The sequence below is a fragment of the Rhineura floridana genome, chromosome 7 (assembly GCF_030035675.1).
Source record: "Rhineura floridana isolate rRhiFlo1 chromosome 7, rRhiFlo1.hap2, whole genome shotgun sequence".
NCBI classification, from domain to species: domain Eukaryota; kingdom Metazoa; phylum Chordata; class Lepidosauria; order Squamata; family Rhineuridae; genus Rhineura; species Rhineura floridana.
The window spans coordinates 93,118,760-93,139,269 of record NC_084486.1 but is presented as its reverse complement, the minus strand read 5'-3'; the positions used below and the strand labels follow the sequence as shown (position 1 = coordinate 93,139,269).

General features: G+C 40.0%; 1 protein-coding gene across 2 annotated transcripts in view; it reads right to left on the bottom strand.

Annotated features, from left to right (window-relative positions):
* VPS8 (VPS8 subunit of CORVET complex) overlaps window positions 1-20,510 on the bottom strand; it is a 154,033-nt gene that overhangs the window by 108,535 nt on the left and 24,988 nt on the right. For both annotated transcript variants that reach the window (XM_061636517.1, XM_061636518.1), the window contains exons 9-22: window positions 20,004-20,090; window positions 19,491-19,558; window positions 17,807-17,960; window positions 17,657-17,716; window positions 16,596-16,703; window positions 15,088-15,168; window positions 13,649-13,819; window positions 12,173-12,247; window positions 7,213-7,248; window positions 6,079-6,169; window positions 3,378-3,424; window positions 1,754-1,843; window positions 1,331-1,377; window positions 368-590 (exon numbers count right to left, since the gene is read on the bottom strand). In XM_061636517.1, coding sequence (XP_061492501.1) covers window positions 368-590; window positions 1,331-1,377; window positions 1,754-1,843; window positions 3,378-3,424; window positions 6,079-6,169; window positions 7,213-7,248; window positions 12,173-12,247; window positions 13,649-13,819; window positions 15,088-15,168; window positions 16,596-16,703; window positions 17,657-17,716; window positions 17,807-17,960; window positions 19,491-19,558; window positions 20,004-20,090 — 1,338 coding nt within the window. The remainder of the gene's footprint in view (window positions 1-367; window positions 591-1,330; window positions 1,378-1,753; window positions 1,844-3,377; window positions 3,425-6,078; window positions 6,170-7,212; window positions 7,249-12,172; window positions 12,248-13,648; window positions 13,820-15,087; window positions 15,169-16,595; window positions 16,704-17,656; window positions 17,717-17,806; window positions 17,961-19,490; window positions 19,559-20,003; window positions 20,091-20,510) is intronic.

Sequence of the window (20,510 nt, the reverse complement as noted above, 5' to 3'; positions counted from 1 at the left end):
AGTCTCAATGAACTTGGTGGGGCTTACTTCTGAACTGAAACGAATAGGATTGTGAGGCAAGTCTTCTCTGTGGGATTGATGGGCATAATTGAAGCTGGATTCATGTAGATGAAGCGAGATCTTCTCTGGTTCTAGAATACTTTGGAGCAAATACTTTGGAATACTTTGGAGGTGAATCTCTTTAGTATCGTGCAAAACAGAACTTTTAAAATAGCTTCTACATGAACTATTAAAGATGTTAGTACATAAATTGTATGTACTATTGGGCTCCTACTGGGAGGAAGGGTGGGATATAAATCAAATAATAAATAAATAGTAAAAGGAGATTTTACAAAAATGTCAAAATATGCAGAATGCTGTTGATCACCTGCTGAATGTCTAGGCTGGTGATATCCATATGTACAATACAAGCCTCCATGTTTGCCATTAAATTCTTATCTTGGAAGTGAAGCAGCAAATCTTTCATAATTTGAGCTGTAATTCCTGCCAATTTATCACTTAAAATATATGGCTCAAGACACTCCAGAAAGACACCCTTTGCCACAGAATTTTCACTCATCTTGTCATACATCTGGCTAAACAACAGATCCCTAGAACAAAGAAAACGATGCGTGATTAACAGAGATATTGCCAAAAAATTAAAAACGTATTTTAGCAAGTTATAGTTAATTTCTAAAACATACCCAGCAGGAAAAACATTTTCTGCATTCAGACTAGGGATGGACTGGTCAGTCTATCTCTGCCTGTGTTAATTTTGCATGTGTTAATTCATACAGGTGTTCTATTCCATTTCCACATTAATGTTTAATTATTAGTCTATAAATATGTTTCACATAATGCTATTCATAAACATATTTTATCCTAAAATATGCTTTTTGGTATCTTTGAACTAACTGCATTGCAAAATTCTGAGGAAAGAGAATTGATGCAATTATCCTTCAAATCATTCTTGATCTGCATATTACTTCAGGAGGTGCAGATTGGGTCAATTTGTATTGGAATTCACAAAGATCAAATTCCTCAAGCATGTGTCATTTAGACTTTAAAAAGGTTAAATCTTAAAAGGAAAATCCATTTAAAGACCTGTCATTTTAGAAATAAGTAACTGCAAAATGCAGTATTATGATTCAGGACTATTTAGACAGAAAATATAAAGAAAAGCTTCCTCTATGCTCAGTTGTTCCATAATTGTCAGCTTTCAGATCTTGCTTTTCTTCTGGGACACCTGCTGTTTGTCATTAAGGCGGCTATAGCTATAGGTTGCAGTCCTGGTACAATATATATGGCAAATCTCAAATTCAATAGCCAGGCTTCTTATGCTCTCACTTACATCCGCTGAAGCAGAAGGCAGTAATCAACAATGACAGGCACCATATCCTGTGAAAAGACCATATAGAAAGTGACACAAATAACTCACAAAGACTACTGGATCTCTTATTACTATTATGTAGCTAGTCTCCAGAAAAAATTACTCTTGCACTGAAAGAGGGAGATAACCAAATTAGGAAGGTATTATATTGCTTGCACATAATCCCCAAGACAGAAAAACTACTGGAACTTTCTATTTGCATTTTTTTTCTATCTGGAGGGGGTCAACCTTTGTGTCTACCACAAGATACCAAAGAGCAGCATAATAATAATGAATGTTAAGGCAAAATGATTTTGATACAAGGGCTTCCACTTCTCTCTAAACATTTCCTAATCTGGTTTGTTTTTTCTGAACTGCAAGTGGAACCACTCCAAAACACTGTACCTGAAAATGTTGCTCCATAACTTGGATTTTACCCTGGTCAGGACATTTCTTCATAGTTCGATCAGCATAATGGATAAGGATTTCAACCATCTGTGGAATTGAAAGGTTACAGAGCTAGGGAATGCCTGATATTAAAAGATGATGCTTGAGAATGGGAGAAGAGAGAGAAATCAAGTATAAGACTCATCAGGAAAAAATACTAATCATTTGACCATTATTTATGGTTTTCAACATGCTTCTTCAAAGCCTTTTGGTACAATAAATGCACATGTGGTTCTAAGTTGTTGCATGTAGTTCACTTTGCTATATACATCAACTACTATGCGGGAAGACAGTCACATATTCTCAACCTGCAAATTGTAATAATTTTGTACCTGGGAAAATCCAGTATTTCCAGCAGATGGTTCATTCACAGGTGTTACAATTTATGCATTGAATGTGATGTTGAAAATTATATTGAGCAAATATTAAATGGCTTCTGAAGTTTTGCCAAAAGCATACCTTTTCTATAGGGATGTTGGTGAGAACTTCAAGGACTCGTTAAAATCTGACCTCAAAACCAGGGCAACCTTTAACAAGCCCCTGGACTCTCCTCCAGCTCAGATCATGATCCAAGCTGGATGAGAATACTTCCTTCCTCACCACTAGCAGAGGGTAGAAAACTATCCCTGCAGCCTCTCTTCCTCCCTCATAGTACCCAATGAAGTGGCTTCACTCCATTAGGTTATATATAACTGTAAAAAGGATCAGCAGCAGGGGCAAATTCAAGAGTGCAACAGCCAACTCCCATGTGCCTCCCTTCAGGGCTGGCCTCCTCAATCCCACCCTCTCAATTTGCTCCCACAGCCCCTTTCTAACCTCCCCAATAGGAAGTAAAGCAGCCTTACTCAAGGTGGTGTCCTTCAGATACTGCTAGACTCCCAACTTCCGGCAGCCCCAGCCAGTATGGTCAATGGTCACGGATGGTAGGGGCTGTAATCTAGCAACATCTGGAGAACACTATTATAAAAACAGAGATACTGGGAGCATCACAACATTTCACACAGTTCTCTAAGGAAAGCATGCTGATTATTTAATTTTATAATAACTCTGGAGTTTTGAAATACTGGCCCAGTGCCATGCCATATTCAAATCCTAAATAAATCTTGGTAGATTCATTATCCCAAAGATAACTTTGACGTTCATATATCTATTTACCTGTATGTTTAGCTTGGTAGAGCAAAACTGTGAGGGAGGAAGGTGAACAATTCCTGAAGCTCTCTTAATTCTCCTAACCCAGATGCTTTGACCTTAAAATACATGGGACACACTGCTTATTCATCTCCCATATTAAGTCTACTTTGGGCCCAATACCAGTAAATGTAGTGTCAATGCCATCATTTGTGGAAGTGTACCCATACAGACTGGTGTCACAGTATCACATATCAGAAACATGTACATTGATGGAAAACCTGGCCTTAAATTGCCTTTTGCTTTTACACACTCATGGGTGTGCACACACATCACCCTGCCTCAGTTTCTTGTTGGAAGAAAAAAAGCAACATATTGCCAAAAATGAAGATGGAACGTAGTTTTATAGCTGAAAACATGATGAGATTAAAGAAGAGGAAAAGGAAAAACTCACTCTGTCTGCAACAACAGCCTTCCGTTTATGTTCGTCCCCAGACAAGCCTGTTTTAAACAAAAAGCAGCATGTCATGTTCTTTTCAGCTTCAGACAGCAAGAGAAAAGACTTGTCACTTATTTATTTATTTGTTTGTTTATTATTTGGTTAATATCCCGCCCTTCCTCCTAGCAGGAGCCCAGGGCGGCAAACAAAAGCACTAAAAACACTTTAAAACATCATAAAACCAGACTTTAAATACATTAAAACAAAACATCTTTAAAAACATTTTTTTAAAAAGCTTTGAAGACATCTTAAAAAAAAGGTTAAAAAACATATTAAAAAGCAATTCCAACAGAGACGCAGGCTGGGATAAGGTCTCAACTTAAAAGGCTTGTCTTCAATAGGCACCAAAAAGATAACAGAGATGGAGCCTGTCTAATATTTAAGGGGAGGGAATTCCACAGGGTAGGTGCCACCACACTAAAGGTCCGTTTCCTATGTTGTGCAGAACAGGCCTCCTGATAAGATGGTATCTGCAGGAGGCCATCACCTGCAGAGTGCAGTGATCGGCTGGGTATATAAGAGTTAAGACGGTCTTTCAGGTGTCCTGGTCCCAAGCTGTATAGGGCTTTGTACACCCAAACTAGAACCTTCAACTTGGCCTGGTAGAAACAGGCAGCCAGGGCAATTCCTTCAGCAGCGGGGTGACATGTTGGCGATACCCTGCCCCAGTGAGCAGTTGAGCCGCTGCATTTTGCACCAGCTGCAGCTTCTGGACCAACCTCAAGGGCAGCCCCACATACAGCAGATTACAGTAATCCAGCCTGGAGGTTACCAGTGCATGGGCAACAGTGGTCAGGCTATCCCGGTCCAGAAACAGCCACAGCTGTCTTACCAGCCAAAGCTGGTAAAAGGCACTCCTTCCTACTGAGGTCACCTGGGCCTCTAGCGACAAAGATGGATCCAGGAGCACCCCCAGACTACGAACCTGCTCTTTCAGAGGGAGTATGACCCCATCCAAAACAGGCAATTGACCACTTATCTGAACTCAGGAACCACTGACCCACAGAGCCTCCATCTTGCTTGCTAGGATTCAGACTCAGTTTATTGGCCCTCATCCAGCCCACCACCGAGTCCAGGCAGCGGTCCAGGGCTTGCACGGCCTCTTCCAATTCAGATGTTACAGAGAAACAGAGCTGGCTATCGTCAGCGTACTGCTGATACTTTGCCCCAAATCTCCTGATGACCGCTCCCAAGGGCTTCATATAGATGTTCAACAGCATGGGGGAAAAGATGGTACCCTGTGGCACTCCACAGCACAACTGCCAGGGGGCTGAATGACAACCACCCGATGCTGTTCTCTGAAAATGACCTTGGAGATAGGATCGGAACCACTGTAAAACAGTCCCTCCAATATCCATCTCACCAAGTCAGCCCAGAAGGATACCATGGTCAATGGTATCAAAAGCCACTAAGAGATCAAGTAAGAGTAACAGGGTTGCACTCCCCCTGTCCTTCTCCCAACAAATGTCATCCATCAGGGCAACAAAGGCGACTTATGATAACTCATAAAACAGTATTTTCTTATTGATTACTCTACTTCCTGCAGAGGCTCAGGTCTCATAACAGAACTTTAAAATGCATAAGCACCATCACATATATGGTAGAATTGCAATACTGTAATGTTCAGATTGCCAAGCACAATTCCCATGTTCAAGCCTGAAAGAAGCAGTTTTCAAAGCACAACCAAAACTCCTTTAATGGCTTCATTTATACCAAACCTTAAGGCAACACTAGTTTTCCTTTTCTAATTTTTGTCACCAGCTTGGCACAGTTCATCTCTGCTTTCACCATATGGTGGCTCTTATTCAGTGGACAACGCATCTTGTGTGCTTTATGATAAATATATTTGAACCAGGAATGAACTATTCATTTATTCCTTGTACCAATAAAAAACACTCCTAAAAAGATAGTGTGACTAATCTTTCACAAACTCCTCCCATAGTAACAGGTGCAAGAATCTTTCTAACCCTTTACACCACCCTTCCCTAACTGGTTCAAAAGTGCTGTGTCACAACTTTTATCATGTCAGACTTAGAGTTAAGGTTGCAGATAAATGTGTGGATTCACAGGATTTAGTCTGCCTCATCTGCCCTTAGTCACTAGCCCCTTTCTCTGAAATGCTTTTAGCAATCAGATGCTCCTCTTGAAGCCAAGGGTGGTATCAAGTAGTTCTCCCAAGATATGACACGGACCACTGACTTAGATTAAATATAAAATGGGATGAGACAAATTTATGGAGGGCAGGTGTACCAATGGCTATTAGCCATGACAGCAAGATGGAACTTCTATGTTCAGAGATAATACTGCTCTTAAGACTAGTTGAGAGGAGGCAACCAATGCAGGGGGGTGCTTTTGCTTTCATCCCCCACCTGTGGGCTGCCCAGAAGCAGGCTGGCCACTGCTGGGCACAGGATGCTGGGAGTAGATGGATTCAGTAGGGCAGCCCTTCTGAGTATAGGAACATCCTACAGGCATAATGCACTGCCATGTCTATTTGTCTTGTAGTATTTTTTATTCTTAATTTGTGCCAGAATTTTGTTCTGATCCCAGAATAAAAACATTTCCTCTACACAAAAAAAGTGAGGGCTTTGTTCTTTCATTTTGTTTAAGCAACATGGCAATTAGATAGATAGTACAACATCTACATCAACCTTACCTACAACAGCCTTGGCTTTCCCTTCATGAAAGGACCAAGCAAGAGCCAGTGCTTCATTAAGGCAGTCTTGTTTCAGAAGGTGATCTATTCTCTAAAATCAGATATACAAGAGCAGCAACTATTACAGGTGGTTATCAGAAATAGAAACAATCTCCAGTTATGGATTTAATTTAGGAGTTCTAATTATTCTGCTTTTCTCTTAAGATATTTCTGTGTTAAAAAACCCCTCAAACATGCACCACATAACCCATGCATGCACAACATATTTCAGATTATTCATCCATTCAAAAATAGGAACCCCACAAGTCCATTTTATCAACAGGCAAAACTCTGAAAAGGATTAAAATTATAACATCAAAGTAACTGCCCTTCAATTAACATGGAGCAGATCACTCTAGCATCAATCTCAACACAATCATCAGTTGCCTTATTATCACTCTTACAGTCAAGATTTGTTTTTGTTTTTAATCTTTCTATCCTGCCTTTCCTTCAAGACTGTACTTCAAGATGGCTTGAATTAATTTAAGACTATATACAAATACACATGAAAACTACTTTAACACCACACAATATAACCTAAATCCAAAAATGTATAGAACAGAAATAATTAACAACAGTTAAAATAATAAGCAGATCCATATCATTTGCCATCCATTTGCCAATTTGGAATAAAATGAACCATGGAGATTGATTGTATTATGTTCTTTTCATTAACATTCTCATTAGCACTAGCAATTTCTTCACTTTCTTTGCAAGTTTCCTCATTGGTGACACACATCTGTATAGCACCAGCAATACAGAAATAATGTTGCACTGCATAATCCAAAATTTACTTAAAAACAGAGGACAGACAACATAATCTGTCTTCAGATAGGAATACTTTAGTATGTTTGTTGGTGAAAATATTACACTCAAAGAACAGGACACTGGTGTTTTCTGCCAATTTATTTATTCTGTGAAGCTTTGTCTCGCATGCAGCTCATTCCTCCTGTCATTAAGTCATGAAGTTAAGCACTTTACAGTGCAATCCTAAACACGTCTACTCAGGAATAAGTCTAATTAGATTCAACAGGCCCATGTAAGTAGGGATAAGATTGCAGCCTTAATACTCTTGTGCATTTTCTCTTCACTTACTTCTCTCCAGCTCCGCAGTGTCATCACATGAACAGACTAAAAAGTAAAGTAAAAGTGAGTAAACATATAGTTTAACTATTTCTTAGCAATAATTATAAATTCCCATACTAGCTCGCAGGATGGTGAGGCGACATCTATTCTAAGTGCTAAAACCCTACAGAATCAGTTCAAAGGGCTACCTAATCCAGCATTCTATTTCCTACACAGGCCAACAAAATGCTGATGGGAAGCCCACAAGTAAAACTTCAGGACAACAGCCCACTCATGCCATCTCTGATCCTGGAAGTAGTATATATAGCCATCATGACTAGTAGCCATTGATAGCACTTAAAGCAGTATCATATCACTTGAAACAGTCATGACTCCACCCCAAATAATAATAATAATAATAATAAAAATTTATTTGTGAGTCGCCTATCTGGCCAAATTAACGGCCACTCTAGGCGACGTACAACTTCACAGTAAAATACAATAAAAGCCAATGAGGACCGCAACAATAATTAATATTACCATATTAAAAAATTAACCCACCCCAGATGTCCCGTAGGCCTGCCTGAACAGCCAGGTCTTTAAGGCTCGGCGGAAACCTATCAAGGAAGGGGCATGGCGGAGGTCAAAAGGAAGGGAGTTCCAGAGGGTGGGGGCCACAATCGAAAATGCCCTCTCTCTGGTCCGCACCAGCCTCGCCATCTTAACTGGTGGGACCGAGAGACGGTCTTGTGTGGCTGATCTTGTTAGGCGGCATAATTGGTGATGCTGGAGGCGCTCCTTCAGATAAACTGGGCCGAAACCGTATAGGGCTTTAAAGGTCAACGCCAACACCTTCAATTGGGCCCGGAAAACAACTAGCAGCCAGTGTAGATCTATTAACACCGGAGTGATATGATCACGGCGACGGCTGTTCTTAATCAAACATGCCGCCGCATTCTGTATTAGTTGTAATTTCCGGACCGTTTTCATGGGTAGCCCCACGTAGAGCGCATTACAGTAGTCTAAGCGGGAGAAGACCAGGGCATGTATCACCCGTGGGAGCAGATGGGCAGGAAGGTAGGGTTGCAGCCTCCTTATCAGATGTAATTGATAGCAAGCTGCCCGGCTCACTGCTAAAACCTGAGCCTCCATGGACAGCTGGGAGTCAAGAATGACCGAGGCTGCGGACCTGGTCTTTTAAGGGTAATCTTACCCCATTGAACACCAGGTCTATATCCCCCAATCTGCTTCTATCTCCCACGAGCAACACCTCGGTCTTGTCGGGATTTAGTTTCAGCCTATTTCTTCCCATCCATTCACTTACGGATTCCAGGCACTTGGACATGGTCTCCACAGCCACCTCTGGTGAGGACTTAAACGAGAGACAGAGCTGAGTGTCATCCGCATATTGGTGGCACCGAAGCCCAAATCTCCTGATGATGGCCCCCAGCGGCTTTACATAGATGTTGAATAGCATGGGGGAGAGGATAGAACCCTGTGGCACTCCACAATTGAGAGGCCAAGGGTCTGAGACCTCATCCCCCAATGCCACCCGTTGGCAACTGTCTGAGAGATAGGAACGGAGCCACCGTAGAACAGTACCCCCTATTCCTAATCCTTCCAGACGATCTAAGAGGATACCGTGGTTGACGGTATCGAAGGCCGCTGAGAGATCCAGGAGGACGAGGAAGGTATATTCTCCCCTATCCAATGCCCTCCTCATATCATCCACCAGGGCGACCAAGGCTGTTTCAGTTCCATGTCCAGTCCTGAAGCCCGATTGGAATGGGTCTAGATAATCCGCTTCATCCAAGTGTGTCTGTAACTGTTTGGCCACCACTCGCTCAATCACCTTGCCCAGAAATGGTAAATTAGAGACTGGGCGGAAGTTATTTAACTCTTGGGGATCCAAGGAGGACTTTTTCAAGATGGGCTTTATAACTGCCTCCTTGAGGGCTAGTTATAGAATCCTGGGAACTGTTGTTTGTTGTTATGTGCTTTCAAGTCCATTTTGACTTATGGTGACCCTGTGAATCAGCGACCTCCAATAGCATCTGTTATGAACCACCCTGTTCAGATCTTGTAAGTTCAGGTCTGTGGCTTCCGTTGTGGAATCGATCCATCTCTTGTTTGGTTTTCCTCTTTGTCTACTCCCTTCTGTTTTTCCCAGCATTATTATCTTTTCTAGTGAATCATGTCTTCTGATTATGCATCCAAAGTATGATAACCTCAGTTTCATCATTTTAGCTTCTAGTGATAGTTTTGGTTTAATTTGTTCTAACACCCAATTATTGGTCTTTTTCACGGTCAATAGTATCCACAAAACTCTCCTCCAACACCACATTTCAAATGAGTTGATTTTTCTCTTATCCACATTTTTCATTGTCCAGCTTTCACATCCATACATAGAGATCAAGAATACCATGGTCTGAATGATCCTAACTTTAGTGTTCAGTGATATATCTCTGCATTTGAGGACCTTTTCTAGTTCTCACATAACTGCCCTCCCCAGTCCTAGCCTTCTTCTGATTTCTTGACTATTGTCTCCATTTTGGTTAATGACTGCGCTAAGGTATTGATAATCCTTGACAAGTTCAATGTCCTCGTTGTTGACTTAAAAGTTACATAAATCTTCTGATATCATTACGTTAGTGTTCTTGACGTTCAGCTGTAGTCCTGCTTTTGTGCTTTCCTCTTTAACTTTCATCAGCATTCATTTCAAATCATTACTGGTTTCTGCTTTTAGTATGGTATCATCTGCATATCTTAAATTGTTGATATTTCTCCCTTCAATTTTCACACCTCCTTCATCTTGGTCCAATCCCGCCTTCTGTGTGATATGTTCTGCATATACATTAAACAAATAGGGTGATAAAATACACCCGTCTCACACCCTTTTCGATTAGGAACCAATCAGTTTCTCCATATTCTCTCCTTACAGTAGCCTCTTGTCCAGAGTACAGATGCTGTAGCACCCCCATTTCTTTTAAAGCATTCCGTAGTTTCTCATGATCTACACAGTCAAAGGCTTTGCTGTAATCTATAAAACACAGGGTGATTTCCTTCTGAAATTCCTTGGTCCATTCCATCATCCAACATATGTTTGCAATATGATCTCTGGTACCTTCTCCTTTTCTAATTCCAGCTTGGACATCTGGCATTTCTCGCTCCATATATGGTAAGATCCTTTGTTGTAGAACCTTGAACATGACTTTACTTGCATAGGATATTAAGGCAATAGTTCAATAATTACTGCATTCCCTGGGATCCCCTTTCTTTGGAATTGGGATGTATATGGAACGCTTCCAATCTCTGGGCCATTGTTTTCTTTTCCATATTTGTTGACAAATTTTTGTCAAAATTTGGACAGATCCAGTCTCAGTAACTTGTAGCAACTCTATTGGTATGCCATCTGTTCCTGCTGATTTGTTTCTTCCAAGTATTTTAAGAGCAGCTTCCACCTCACATTCTAAAATTTCTGGTTCTTCATCATACGTGCCTCCGTGAATAAATCTGTCATTCTTGCATCTTTTTTATAGAGTTCTTCAGTGTATTGCTTCCATCTTCCTTTTATTTCATCTCAGTCAGTCAGTGTGTTCCCCTGATGATTATTCAACATCCCTACTCTTGGTTTAAATTTCCCTTTCATTTCTCTAATCTTTTGGAATAGGGCTCTTGTTCTACCTTTTTTGTGGCCAATTCTATTCCTATACAATTACTATTGTAATAGTTCTCTTTGTCTCTACGTACTAGTCACTGTATTATTGCGTTTAGGGTTCTGACTGTGTTTCTATCTTCTTTTGCTTTTGTTTTCCTTCTGTCTTTAAGCATTTTAAGAGTTTCTTCAGTCATCCATTGGGGTCTTTCTCTCTTTTTAACTAGAGGTATTGTCTTTTTGCATTCTTCCCTAATAATATCTCTGACTTAAATCAATAGTTCTTCTGGTTCTCTATCAACTAAGTTTAAAGCCTCAGATCTGTCCCTTATTTGATCTTTATATTCTTCTAGGATGTTATTTAAATTGTATTTTGGCATTATGATGGCTTTATTGTTCTTCTGTACCGCTGTCTGCTCCTGGTCTTGTGTTCGCAGAAAGTATGGAACTCCTCCATCTTGTGCTACCAATTATAATCAATTTGATTCCTATATTGACCATTTGGTGATATCCACATGTACAGTCACCTTTTCGGTTGCTCAAAAAATGTGTTTGCAAGAAACAAATTATTGGCTTCACAGAATTCAATAAGTCTTTCTCCTGCTTCGTTTCTATCACCTAAGCCCCATTTCCCACAATTCCTAGTTCTTCTCTGTTCCCTACTTTTGCATGCCAGTCCCCCATGATTATCAGAACATCTTGTTTTGGTGTGTGATCAATTTCTTCCTGTATTTCTACGTAAAATCTTTCCAATTCTTCTTCTTCTGTATTTGCAGTTGGAATACAGACTTGGATAATGGTTATGTTAATAGGTTTCCAGTTAAATCTCATTGATATCACTGACTCAGACCTTGCGTAATAGCTCCTAATTACTTTTGCTACATCACTTCTCACTATTAAAGCAACCATGTTTCTTCTTAATTTCTCATTTCCTGCATAAAGTATTTTGTAGTTGCCTGATTGAAAATGTTCCATTTCCGTCCATTTTAATTCATTCACGCCAAGTATTGTAATGTTGATACGTTCCATTTCTTGCTTGACAATGTCTAACTTTCCCTGGTTCATGCTTCTCACATTCCATGTTCCTATTGTGTACGTCGTACAACTCCGGACTCTCCTTTTGCATCTGTGCGTATCAGCCTCTGGGTAGTAGTTTGTTAAGTGTGGTAAAAGTTGTTAGGGCCCTTATGCCCTTCACAGAGCTACAATTTCCAGAGAGGTTTCACAATCAATCCCTCTTCCCAGGAAATCCCAGGAACTGTAGCTCTGCAAGGAGGATAGGAGTGTAACAACTGTCAAAATAACTGATTAAAAAAAGAACCTGGCCAGACCTACCTTTGTACCTAAATAAAATATTTGACCACCACAGTTGCTGATTGACTGGTAGCAAGCCTTCTCCCCCACCAGTGCCTAGAAAACAGAGTATTTAGATTTAGTACAAAAACATGGCATTGGTATTTTTTATTAGCAAGAAGACATATGAGGAATACAGAGCAATTAAATAACTAAGTGAATCCAGACAATCCCAATTATTCAGTAGATTCTCTCTGTGCTTTCTACAGCAGTAAGTGACAAATTCAAAGCAGGAAATTTAGTCATTTATTTGTGGTCTGTTAAGAAAATGTTAGTTCAGTGCAGTAGTTATAATACGGGGATGTGGGTCAATAATGCAGCTAATAATTATCAAATAGATTGGATATATTTAAGACTTGTAATTTGCAATGCAGAAACTTGAAATGTCAGCTGATTTCTGTTTAGGTTTACTAAATGAGAGTGAGAACACACAAATACGGCCAAATCTTCAAGTTTTGTAAGGTAATGGCTGGATATAAGCTACAGTTTTCTACACGTTCTGATATCTTAGCCAGATAACAAAGCAAAGGAAAGTAATGGCAGAGATTTAAAGCATATTTTGAGATAGACTGAAGTGTCTATAGCTGGAAGGGAAAGGAAGGTCCTTCCTACTTGTCTGCTCCTCATAACTGTAGCATGGTTTCTCTATTACCACTAGGAAGGCTAAGTTTAGAAAAGTGTGGTCTTCCCTATATGTCCCAGTTATCTAGTTTCTAATGCAAAGAATTTGACCAGAATGGCCCCCACCTTATATTCCCTGGGAGACCACGGTTTGAATCCCCACACAGCCATGAAACTCACTTGGGCCAGTCACAGCCTCTCAGCCTCGTGAAAACCCTATTCATAGGTCGCCATAAGTCAGAATCGACTTGAAGGCAGTACATTTACATTTTTTATCTAGAACATTACAGTGACCACATGCAGTGTCATGGAAAAATATTTCTATATGGTATCAACTTTACAGGGCAACAGTAACATTTGAAAGCCACTTACAAAGTGGATGGCCCCAGTTGCATGGAGACATGATTTATACATTTGCTGTGGCATTCTACATAGTAGCCATAATAAACAGACGTCTCCATAGGTCTTTTTTTTTAAAATGAAGATCCATAGATCTACAAATACAGTTTAAAAAAATCTTGATTTTGTCAAAATGTCTACAGCGTAGTGGTATGGAGGCCTATTCTTATAATATTACGGATAAAATGCAAAGGAAGGTATAGATAGAAAAACAGAGCTTTTATGGTGTAGCAGCATCTAGGTCATATGCTAAATTAAATTGCAAGCAGACATGCCATACAGAAAGGAAGAATACAGAAACCAGCTGTACAAAATGGAGCTATACATTATTTTGAGGGGGCGGGTTTATTTAGTTTAAGTTTCAGGACAAACCGGATTTCAGATAGAATTCCTATCAAAGCAAAAAGTTCATTAAGTACATGTCTCATTTGGCAGTACCAGTGCTTGGCTGACATTGCCTCCTGTGGCCAGCGATTTGAAGTGACTGCTGTTGTACACTAACTGAACTTCTGAGATCTCCACAGTCTCAAGCTCCTCCTGTGTCTGACGATCTATCACATGAAGTTTTTCCACACTGTCCAGAAGCACAACTGTGCGTGAATTTATCCACTAAAAATCAAGCAAAATTGTCAGGTAGCAGCAATTAATAAATACAAAAGGACAGGTAATAAATACAAAAGGATAGGGTACTAAAAAAGCCTTACAAAACCCTAGTATCCAAATACGTCAGCTAATGGCAATATATAGCTAACCATAGGGATAGGGGTCTCACTACAAACAAAGGAGAGAGGAAGGTCATGTAATTTTCCTGGGAGTAGTCAATTATGATCACCAGGACTAAAACCATACATTTGCAAATGGAAAATTGCAGGTATGATGTATAAAGCCTTCCTCTTATATGACAAGTTCTCTATCTTAACACCAGAGTTGCCACAGCCATTGCAAACAAAACTAATTTTTTGTGGTAGAGTGCCTATGCCATCCCCAAATCTTCTCTGGAGGGTTGGGGGAACCGCCAAAACAAATTTAGGGGTGTATGGGGGGGAGGAGATTGTTCCATCACATAAGGAAAAATACTTGAGCTGATAGAACTATTGCCATAGTGCTATGCTAGACACAACCCTGAATATTACCACATCCAGATTATTCCACCCTAACCATCCTTCCAATAATAATTTTGGTAGTTTATTCTAGAAGTAGAAAACTTAAGGGAAATCAGAAGAAATTAAGAGTACAACTGAAGAGAACTATTTAAGAGGCAAAAATGTAACTAATATATTGGGATTCATTACCAAACAACAGAGCAATCCCAAATGGGGGTGGAGAGGAGTTGGACAGCAGATCTACTGCTGCATCCAAAGCCTTGCCAGCTCATACCAGCCAGGTAGGAAGGTGGGGTACTGTTTTTTTTTAAAAAAATCATATGCTAGGGCAGCCTTTTCCAATCTTTTGGTCCCCACACGTTGGACTACAACTCCCATCAGGCCCATCAGCATGGCCAATGGTCAGGAATGATGGGGTTGCAGTCCAGCAACATCTGGGGATCCAAAGGTTGAGAAAAGCTATGCTGGGGAATCCTTGAGCTCCCAGATCCTGCTAAAAAGGCTGAAGGAACCATTGGCAGTACTCCTCTCTGCCAACAGAGACTAGCAGAGAGACTACATACCATCAATCTCCCCACCCTCATCAATGGGGAGGAGGGGTTGGCAAGGTATGGGGTAGGATTGCTCCATAAGAATTTTAAGGAAGCAGATAAGGTTGCTCCTCAGTCTGTTTTCTATGGAGGTACAGGCCCTATTAAAAAGGGAAGGAATGCAGATTTATTTTTAAGCATCAAAAGCATTTTGTACTTGAATATAAAACATACAGTTACTTACTGTAAAATTAATGAGGTCATAGTGCAGATGTAGCTGCTTCTGCTTTGTAACATGTATTGCACCAGATTCATCTCTTTTAACCTAATGACAAAATTAGATTGTTCATAGGAACATTCATTATACCAAGTATAACTATTGGTCCATCTAGCTCAGCACTGTCTATACCGACTAGCAGCTGCTCTCCAGGGTTTCAGACAGGGGCCTCTGCCAATCCTATCTGGACTTGTCAGGGAATGAACCTGGGGCCTTTGCATGCAAAGCAAATGTTCTACCACTGAGTTAGTTCATTCTAGTTATCTGATCTTTCCCTTGGCAACAAAACGTCTCTTCCTCTAGTTTCATAATTTCAAGTTCTTTTGAAATCAGTGCCTGTTCTCACAGTATTAAGAAAGCAGACAGTTCGGACAATCATAAGAACCAGAGATGTGAATGAACATCTTGTACCCATATGCAGCCACTTCAGTCCTTCATGCAGGTAGAGATATATGCCAGAAAACCACAGTTTACTCTAGCTTCCCATTACCTGAACCAGGAGACTATGGTTAATGTCTTCCAAACAGACCAGGATATCATGCCTTAAAGTTGGCTTGATATCCAGGCTTGTTTGGAAGACATTAACCAGAGTCTCCTGGTTCAGCTGTAATGGGAAGTTAGAGTAAATTGTGGTTTCTTGGTTTCTCTTCCAGTTCACATAAAGGAAGAAGTGAAGTAGCTATGGATGCATGCATGAGGCTGATTCTTACTTCAGCTTATTATGCTAGGATCATCTGAACATGGCCAAAATGTAAGCCACTCAAATAGCAGGAAATAAATTAAGAACAACCATCTTATATGAGGGAAATGATACTCATATATTAAAATATAAGATGGGAGTTATGGCAGATCTAGCCACGAATAACCAAGAAACATTATTTTGGGTGTTAACTGAAATATCACAATTGCCCAATCCTATGGTTAGCAACAGCTTTTGTTTTGCTAGCAGCAGCACATTGTGTATGCATAGGAAATGAAATTGATTACAATTGTGCTTCCTTCAGCTGTGCTGTCCTACTATTCATACAAAGAATAGTGACATCCCAGAGTGCAGGACAAGGAATAATGGGCTCAAGTTACAGGAAGCCAGACTTCAGCTGAACATCAGGAAAAACGTCCTAACTGTTAGAGCAGTAGAACAATGGAACCAATTACTTAGAGAGTTGATGGGCTCTCCAACACTGGAGGCATTCAAGAGGCACCTGGACAGCCACCTGTTGTATGCTTTAAGATGGATTCCTGCATCGAACAGGGGGTTGGACTCAGTGGCCTTACAGGCCCCTTCCAACTCTACTATTTATCTTAATAGTCACCAAACTGAAAATCACATTGAACAGTTAGATACCTTGGCTTTTTCAACTCATCTACAATATGTTACTATCCTGCAATCTGAAGTTCTGTTAATGGCCAAGCACTCTGGAGGAATATGTATTTTAAAAGGAAGTCTCCAAATTGATCGATAAAATAAACCTTACCAGAAGGAAATGGACAACATCTCCTCGGCAGAAGGCAAGCACAGGATTCACAGAAGTCTGTACAGCAACAAAATGCCAAGCCAGCAATGGAACACTGGATGGGTCCATCTGGAGATAAGAAGATACTAGATTCTTAACATCATGTAAGAGAAGGGGAAAAAGTAGTGGCTGAAGAAAACAAAGGTACAAATTTGAAAGTAAAAAATATGTTGGTTTAACTTTAACCCATTTTAAATTTTACGAAGACTTACCGATTTAACTAATGATATAGCTTTGCTTATACCATGTATACAGAAAAATATTTTGCTTTTCATCAAAGCTTTGTAAAACAGTGATCAGTCTGAAACTTACATTAGCTCATGTTATTGCGGGAGTGGGTGTTCTTAAGCCCATTTCTTTCAATGAATTTAGGTATACCTAATTCTGCCAAGGCTTCATCCATCAGTCAGGAGCCCTCAGAGAGGCACCTTCCAACTAATCAAGTAATAACTTGCAAATTATAGTACATCACAAGTAAGTTACAGAAATGAACAAGGTGCCAGCTGCAGGGTCTGCACAATTTAGTACAGTATGACTTTTTAGGGGTTTCAGAAACTCCCCAGGCTTTCAGACTCTGTTCTCAGCAGGAACCCTGCAACCCATATTCTTATTTACACCAATGTTGTCATAGTGTAGCTTGCATTAGAAGAAGTTCTTGCAAGACTATGGAAGGCTGCATGTTTTCCTAAATAATCCTCAGAGCTGGCCTAACACATTTTGCTGCCTCAGGCAAAGAGCAAAATGGCACCTGTATAGAAGCAGACTAGACCAGAAGTTGGTTCAAGAAGGGAGCATCCTCCACTTCACTAAGGATAATAAGCTAATTAGGGAGGTACAGGGTAGGCTATGTGGTGCTAAGGGGCAGCAGTGGCAGCCCTCACAATTTTTCCACTGCTGCCCCTTAGCATCTGCCACCTGAGGCAGTTTCCTCATTCTGCCTAATGGTAGGGCTGGCCCCAGTAACACTCATGTATCACCAGAGTGCTTTGAATAAGAGGGCAAAATTTGTCAAAATTACTCACACGACCATATGGGAAAGTCATCCACACTTTCAAAGACGGCTTCAGACCAATGACAAGAATCTGCAGGCAGCAAATAAAGTAAGTAATGTAAATCCTGTGTTTTGACAATATTTTTCTATTTTAAAATGGAATGCCTTGTATAGAAGTCACCTTTGTTAAGGAAGCCATTGCCAGCAGAGAGTACTGGGTGAGGGGATGGTCTCTCAGTTCAGCCTTTGCATGTAAAGGTTCAATGCAGCAAACCTCTCCCTTAGAACCACTAAACAAGCAACGTGACTCGCATGTTCTCACAGCCATGACTCTCCTGACAGCAAAGAAAAAACATACAAGCAGCTACAATATACAGTGGCAACTCATGTGTACAGAAAAATGAATGAATATATCACACACACACTTAATCCTTTTAGTGGGTTGCATACCATTCCAGGAATGGTTTAACAACTGCATTTGCAAGTCCAGCAAAATTATACTGACCAGCAGAGCATTTACGATTTTGTTTTCTGTAGCTATATTTTTACACTGTTCCAAGATGACTCTGGCTGCAGAAGCAGCTCCAGAGAACTACTGACAAGAAATAAGAGCTAGTATTTAGTAGTTTCTGGCTCTATAATAAGTACTCATAAACATAATTTATATAGGCGTTTTCATGAAGCTTGTGTTTTGTTATTTGCCCCAATCTATCAGGGTGGAACAGATTAGAAATCTAAACAGGATTTGCCTTACTAGATTTGGGGGTGGGTGGGAGGGTTGCTAGGTACTAATCTTCTTTGAGGCTACTTTTGGATGTGAATCACTGGCTATTGTGACTGGTCCTATTGGTGAACTTTATGCTCAACTTAAACTTTGATAAATTAACTTTTACTTGTTGAATTTTTAGTGTTATGTTGCAGTGATAGTATGATTTTTTATTGTGTATCATCGTTATTGTACTATTTTATTTAGACTTTTTTATGTAACGGATTTTGAGCACAGATGTATTTGTGGAAAATGCAGTATATAAATAGACTGACTACCCTTAACCATCACAAGCTTTGCCAGAGAATACATCAAATCTTACAAGAATCAAGTAGCAAAAACAAGAGGGGGTAGTGGGAATGTATGGTGCTTCACACGACATCAGAGTAGTAGTCACTGCACAGAATTAAGGTCAAGGAATCCAACTCAGGAGGCACTATATGTTACTAATCCATACATAAAAATGCATATCTATAGAACACTGGCATGTTACTTGTATGTAAGTCTTAATACACCTCTACAGCATTTTGTGTATACATACAGGAAGCCTGTGGCAAATCATAGCTTTGAAGCATATGTACACACACCAATTTATATTTTTATTTATTTATTTTATTATTTGATTTATATCCTGCCCTTCCTCCCAGCAGGAGCCCAGGGTGGCATATATAAGAACATACATTTATATCCCACTCTTCCTCCAAAGACCTTGAAGCTGTGTACATAGTTCTACACCCCCTCCAATTGTATCCTCACAACAACTCTCTAAGGTTAGGCTGAGAGAGAACGGCCCAAGGTTACCCAGTGAAATTTGTGGCTTAATCAGAATTTGAACTCGAGTCTTCCCAGTCACACAAAGTGGTCCCAAGTCTTTGAAGAGGCAATCTCTGATTTAATGAAAAAAGGGTTTCTCAAGAGAAAAGAGATATATGCCTCTCATGAAGTCATATCCTTGTGTTTTTCCTCAGTCTGTTAAAACTTGAAATCTTGAGCACAGCCTGGTGTTTGAAACGCTGCACTTCAAGTCCTTAGAAAATACTGAATGCTGAGTTTAGTTCCAACAATGCATTCCTCTTACAATAAACACAGATATTCTTACTTGAATGACAATTCAAATACTGAGCCTCCACTGTCGTTGCAAATTGCTAGAGTTGGGTCATCTGTAAACTGAACAGAACATTAAATTTCCCCCCACATGTAGATCTTCACAATAGTCACTGCCATGATACAAAGTCTTTCCCCTCTAACTTCCCTTCTTTAACATCCCCTCACTTGCCTATTCCGTGTTCTTAAAAATCACATTAACCCTGATTTATCCAATACTCCCCACTATCCTCATGTCTTACAACACTCCTTGATTCCTTCTTTGATACACCAATTTGTCACTCATCCCCCCCCTTCCCCAGTGCCTCCCCTCTCCACTATTCTATACCATATCTAAGTGCTGGCAAAAAAAAAATCAACAAAGCCGGCTATGATGCAATTCAAATTATGTGGCAAGAAAGAACAGGAACTGTTATTAAGCATGCACAATTTATTATAGTCACATGATTTGGAGATTTTAGTACAGCCAACACAGCTCACAAAAGAGAACAGATGACATATTTCTTACCTTAATGTGTAAAATTGCTGTTCCTGGAGGATGAGCATCTGTTATTGATCTCAAAAGCTTTCCACTGGCCAGATCCCACATTGTAATCTATAAGCAAAAGACTATTAATTTTTTTCAATACAAGCTTGTATTACCAAAGCACGAAGATATCTATGAGCAATCTGTCAAACCATCTTCTTGTGCAACCAAGCATTATTCAGTTGTTTTTTCCTACTTTTCCAGGCACAGAATCTTTTTATACATTTTAATCTTTTTATACATTTTTAGAGAACAAGGGTCCAATTCAGACATCACACTTCTCCACTGTCATCAGGTGTGGCAACTGGGGGCACCTTGCAGATTCTTCCCTTCTCTAGCTCTCTTACCTGGTTAGCGATAGCTATGCTGATAGCAAGATTTGAGTTGGCATAATTACTAATTAACAAAATTACTGCTAACCACATTTTGAGAGCAAACTAGAGGCAGAAACGAGGATTAGATCCCAGTTTCAATCTGTGGTTTGAAAAC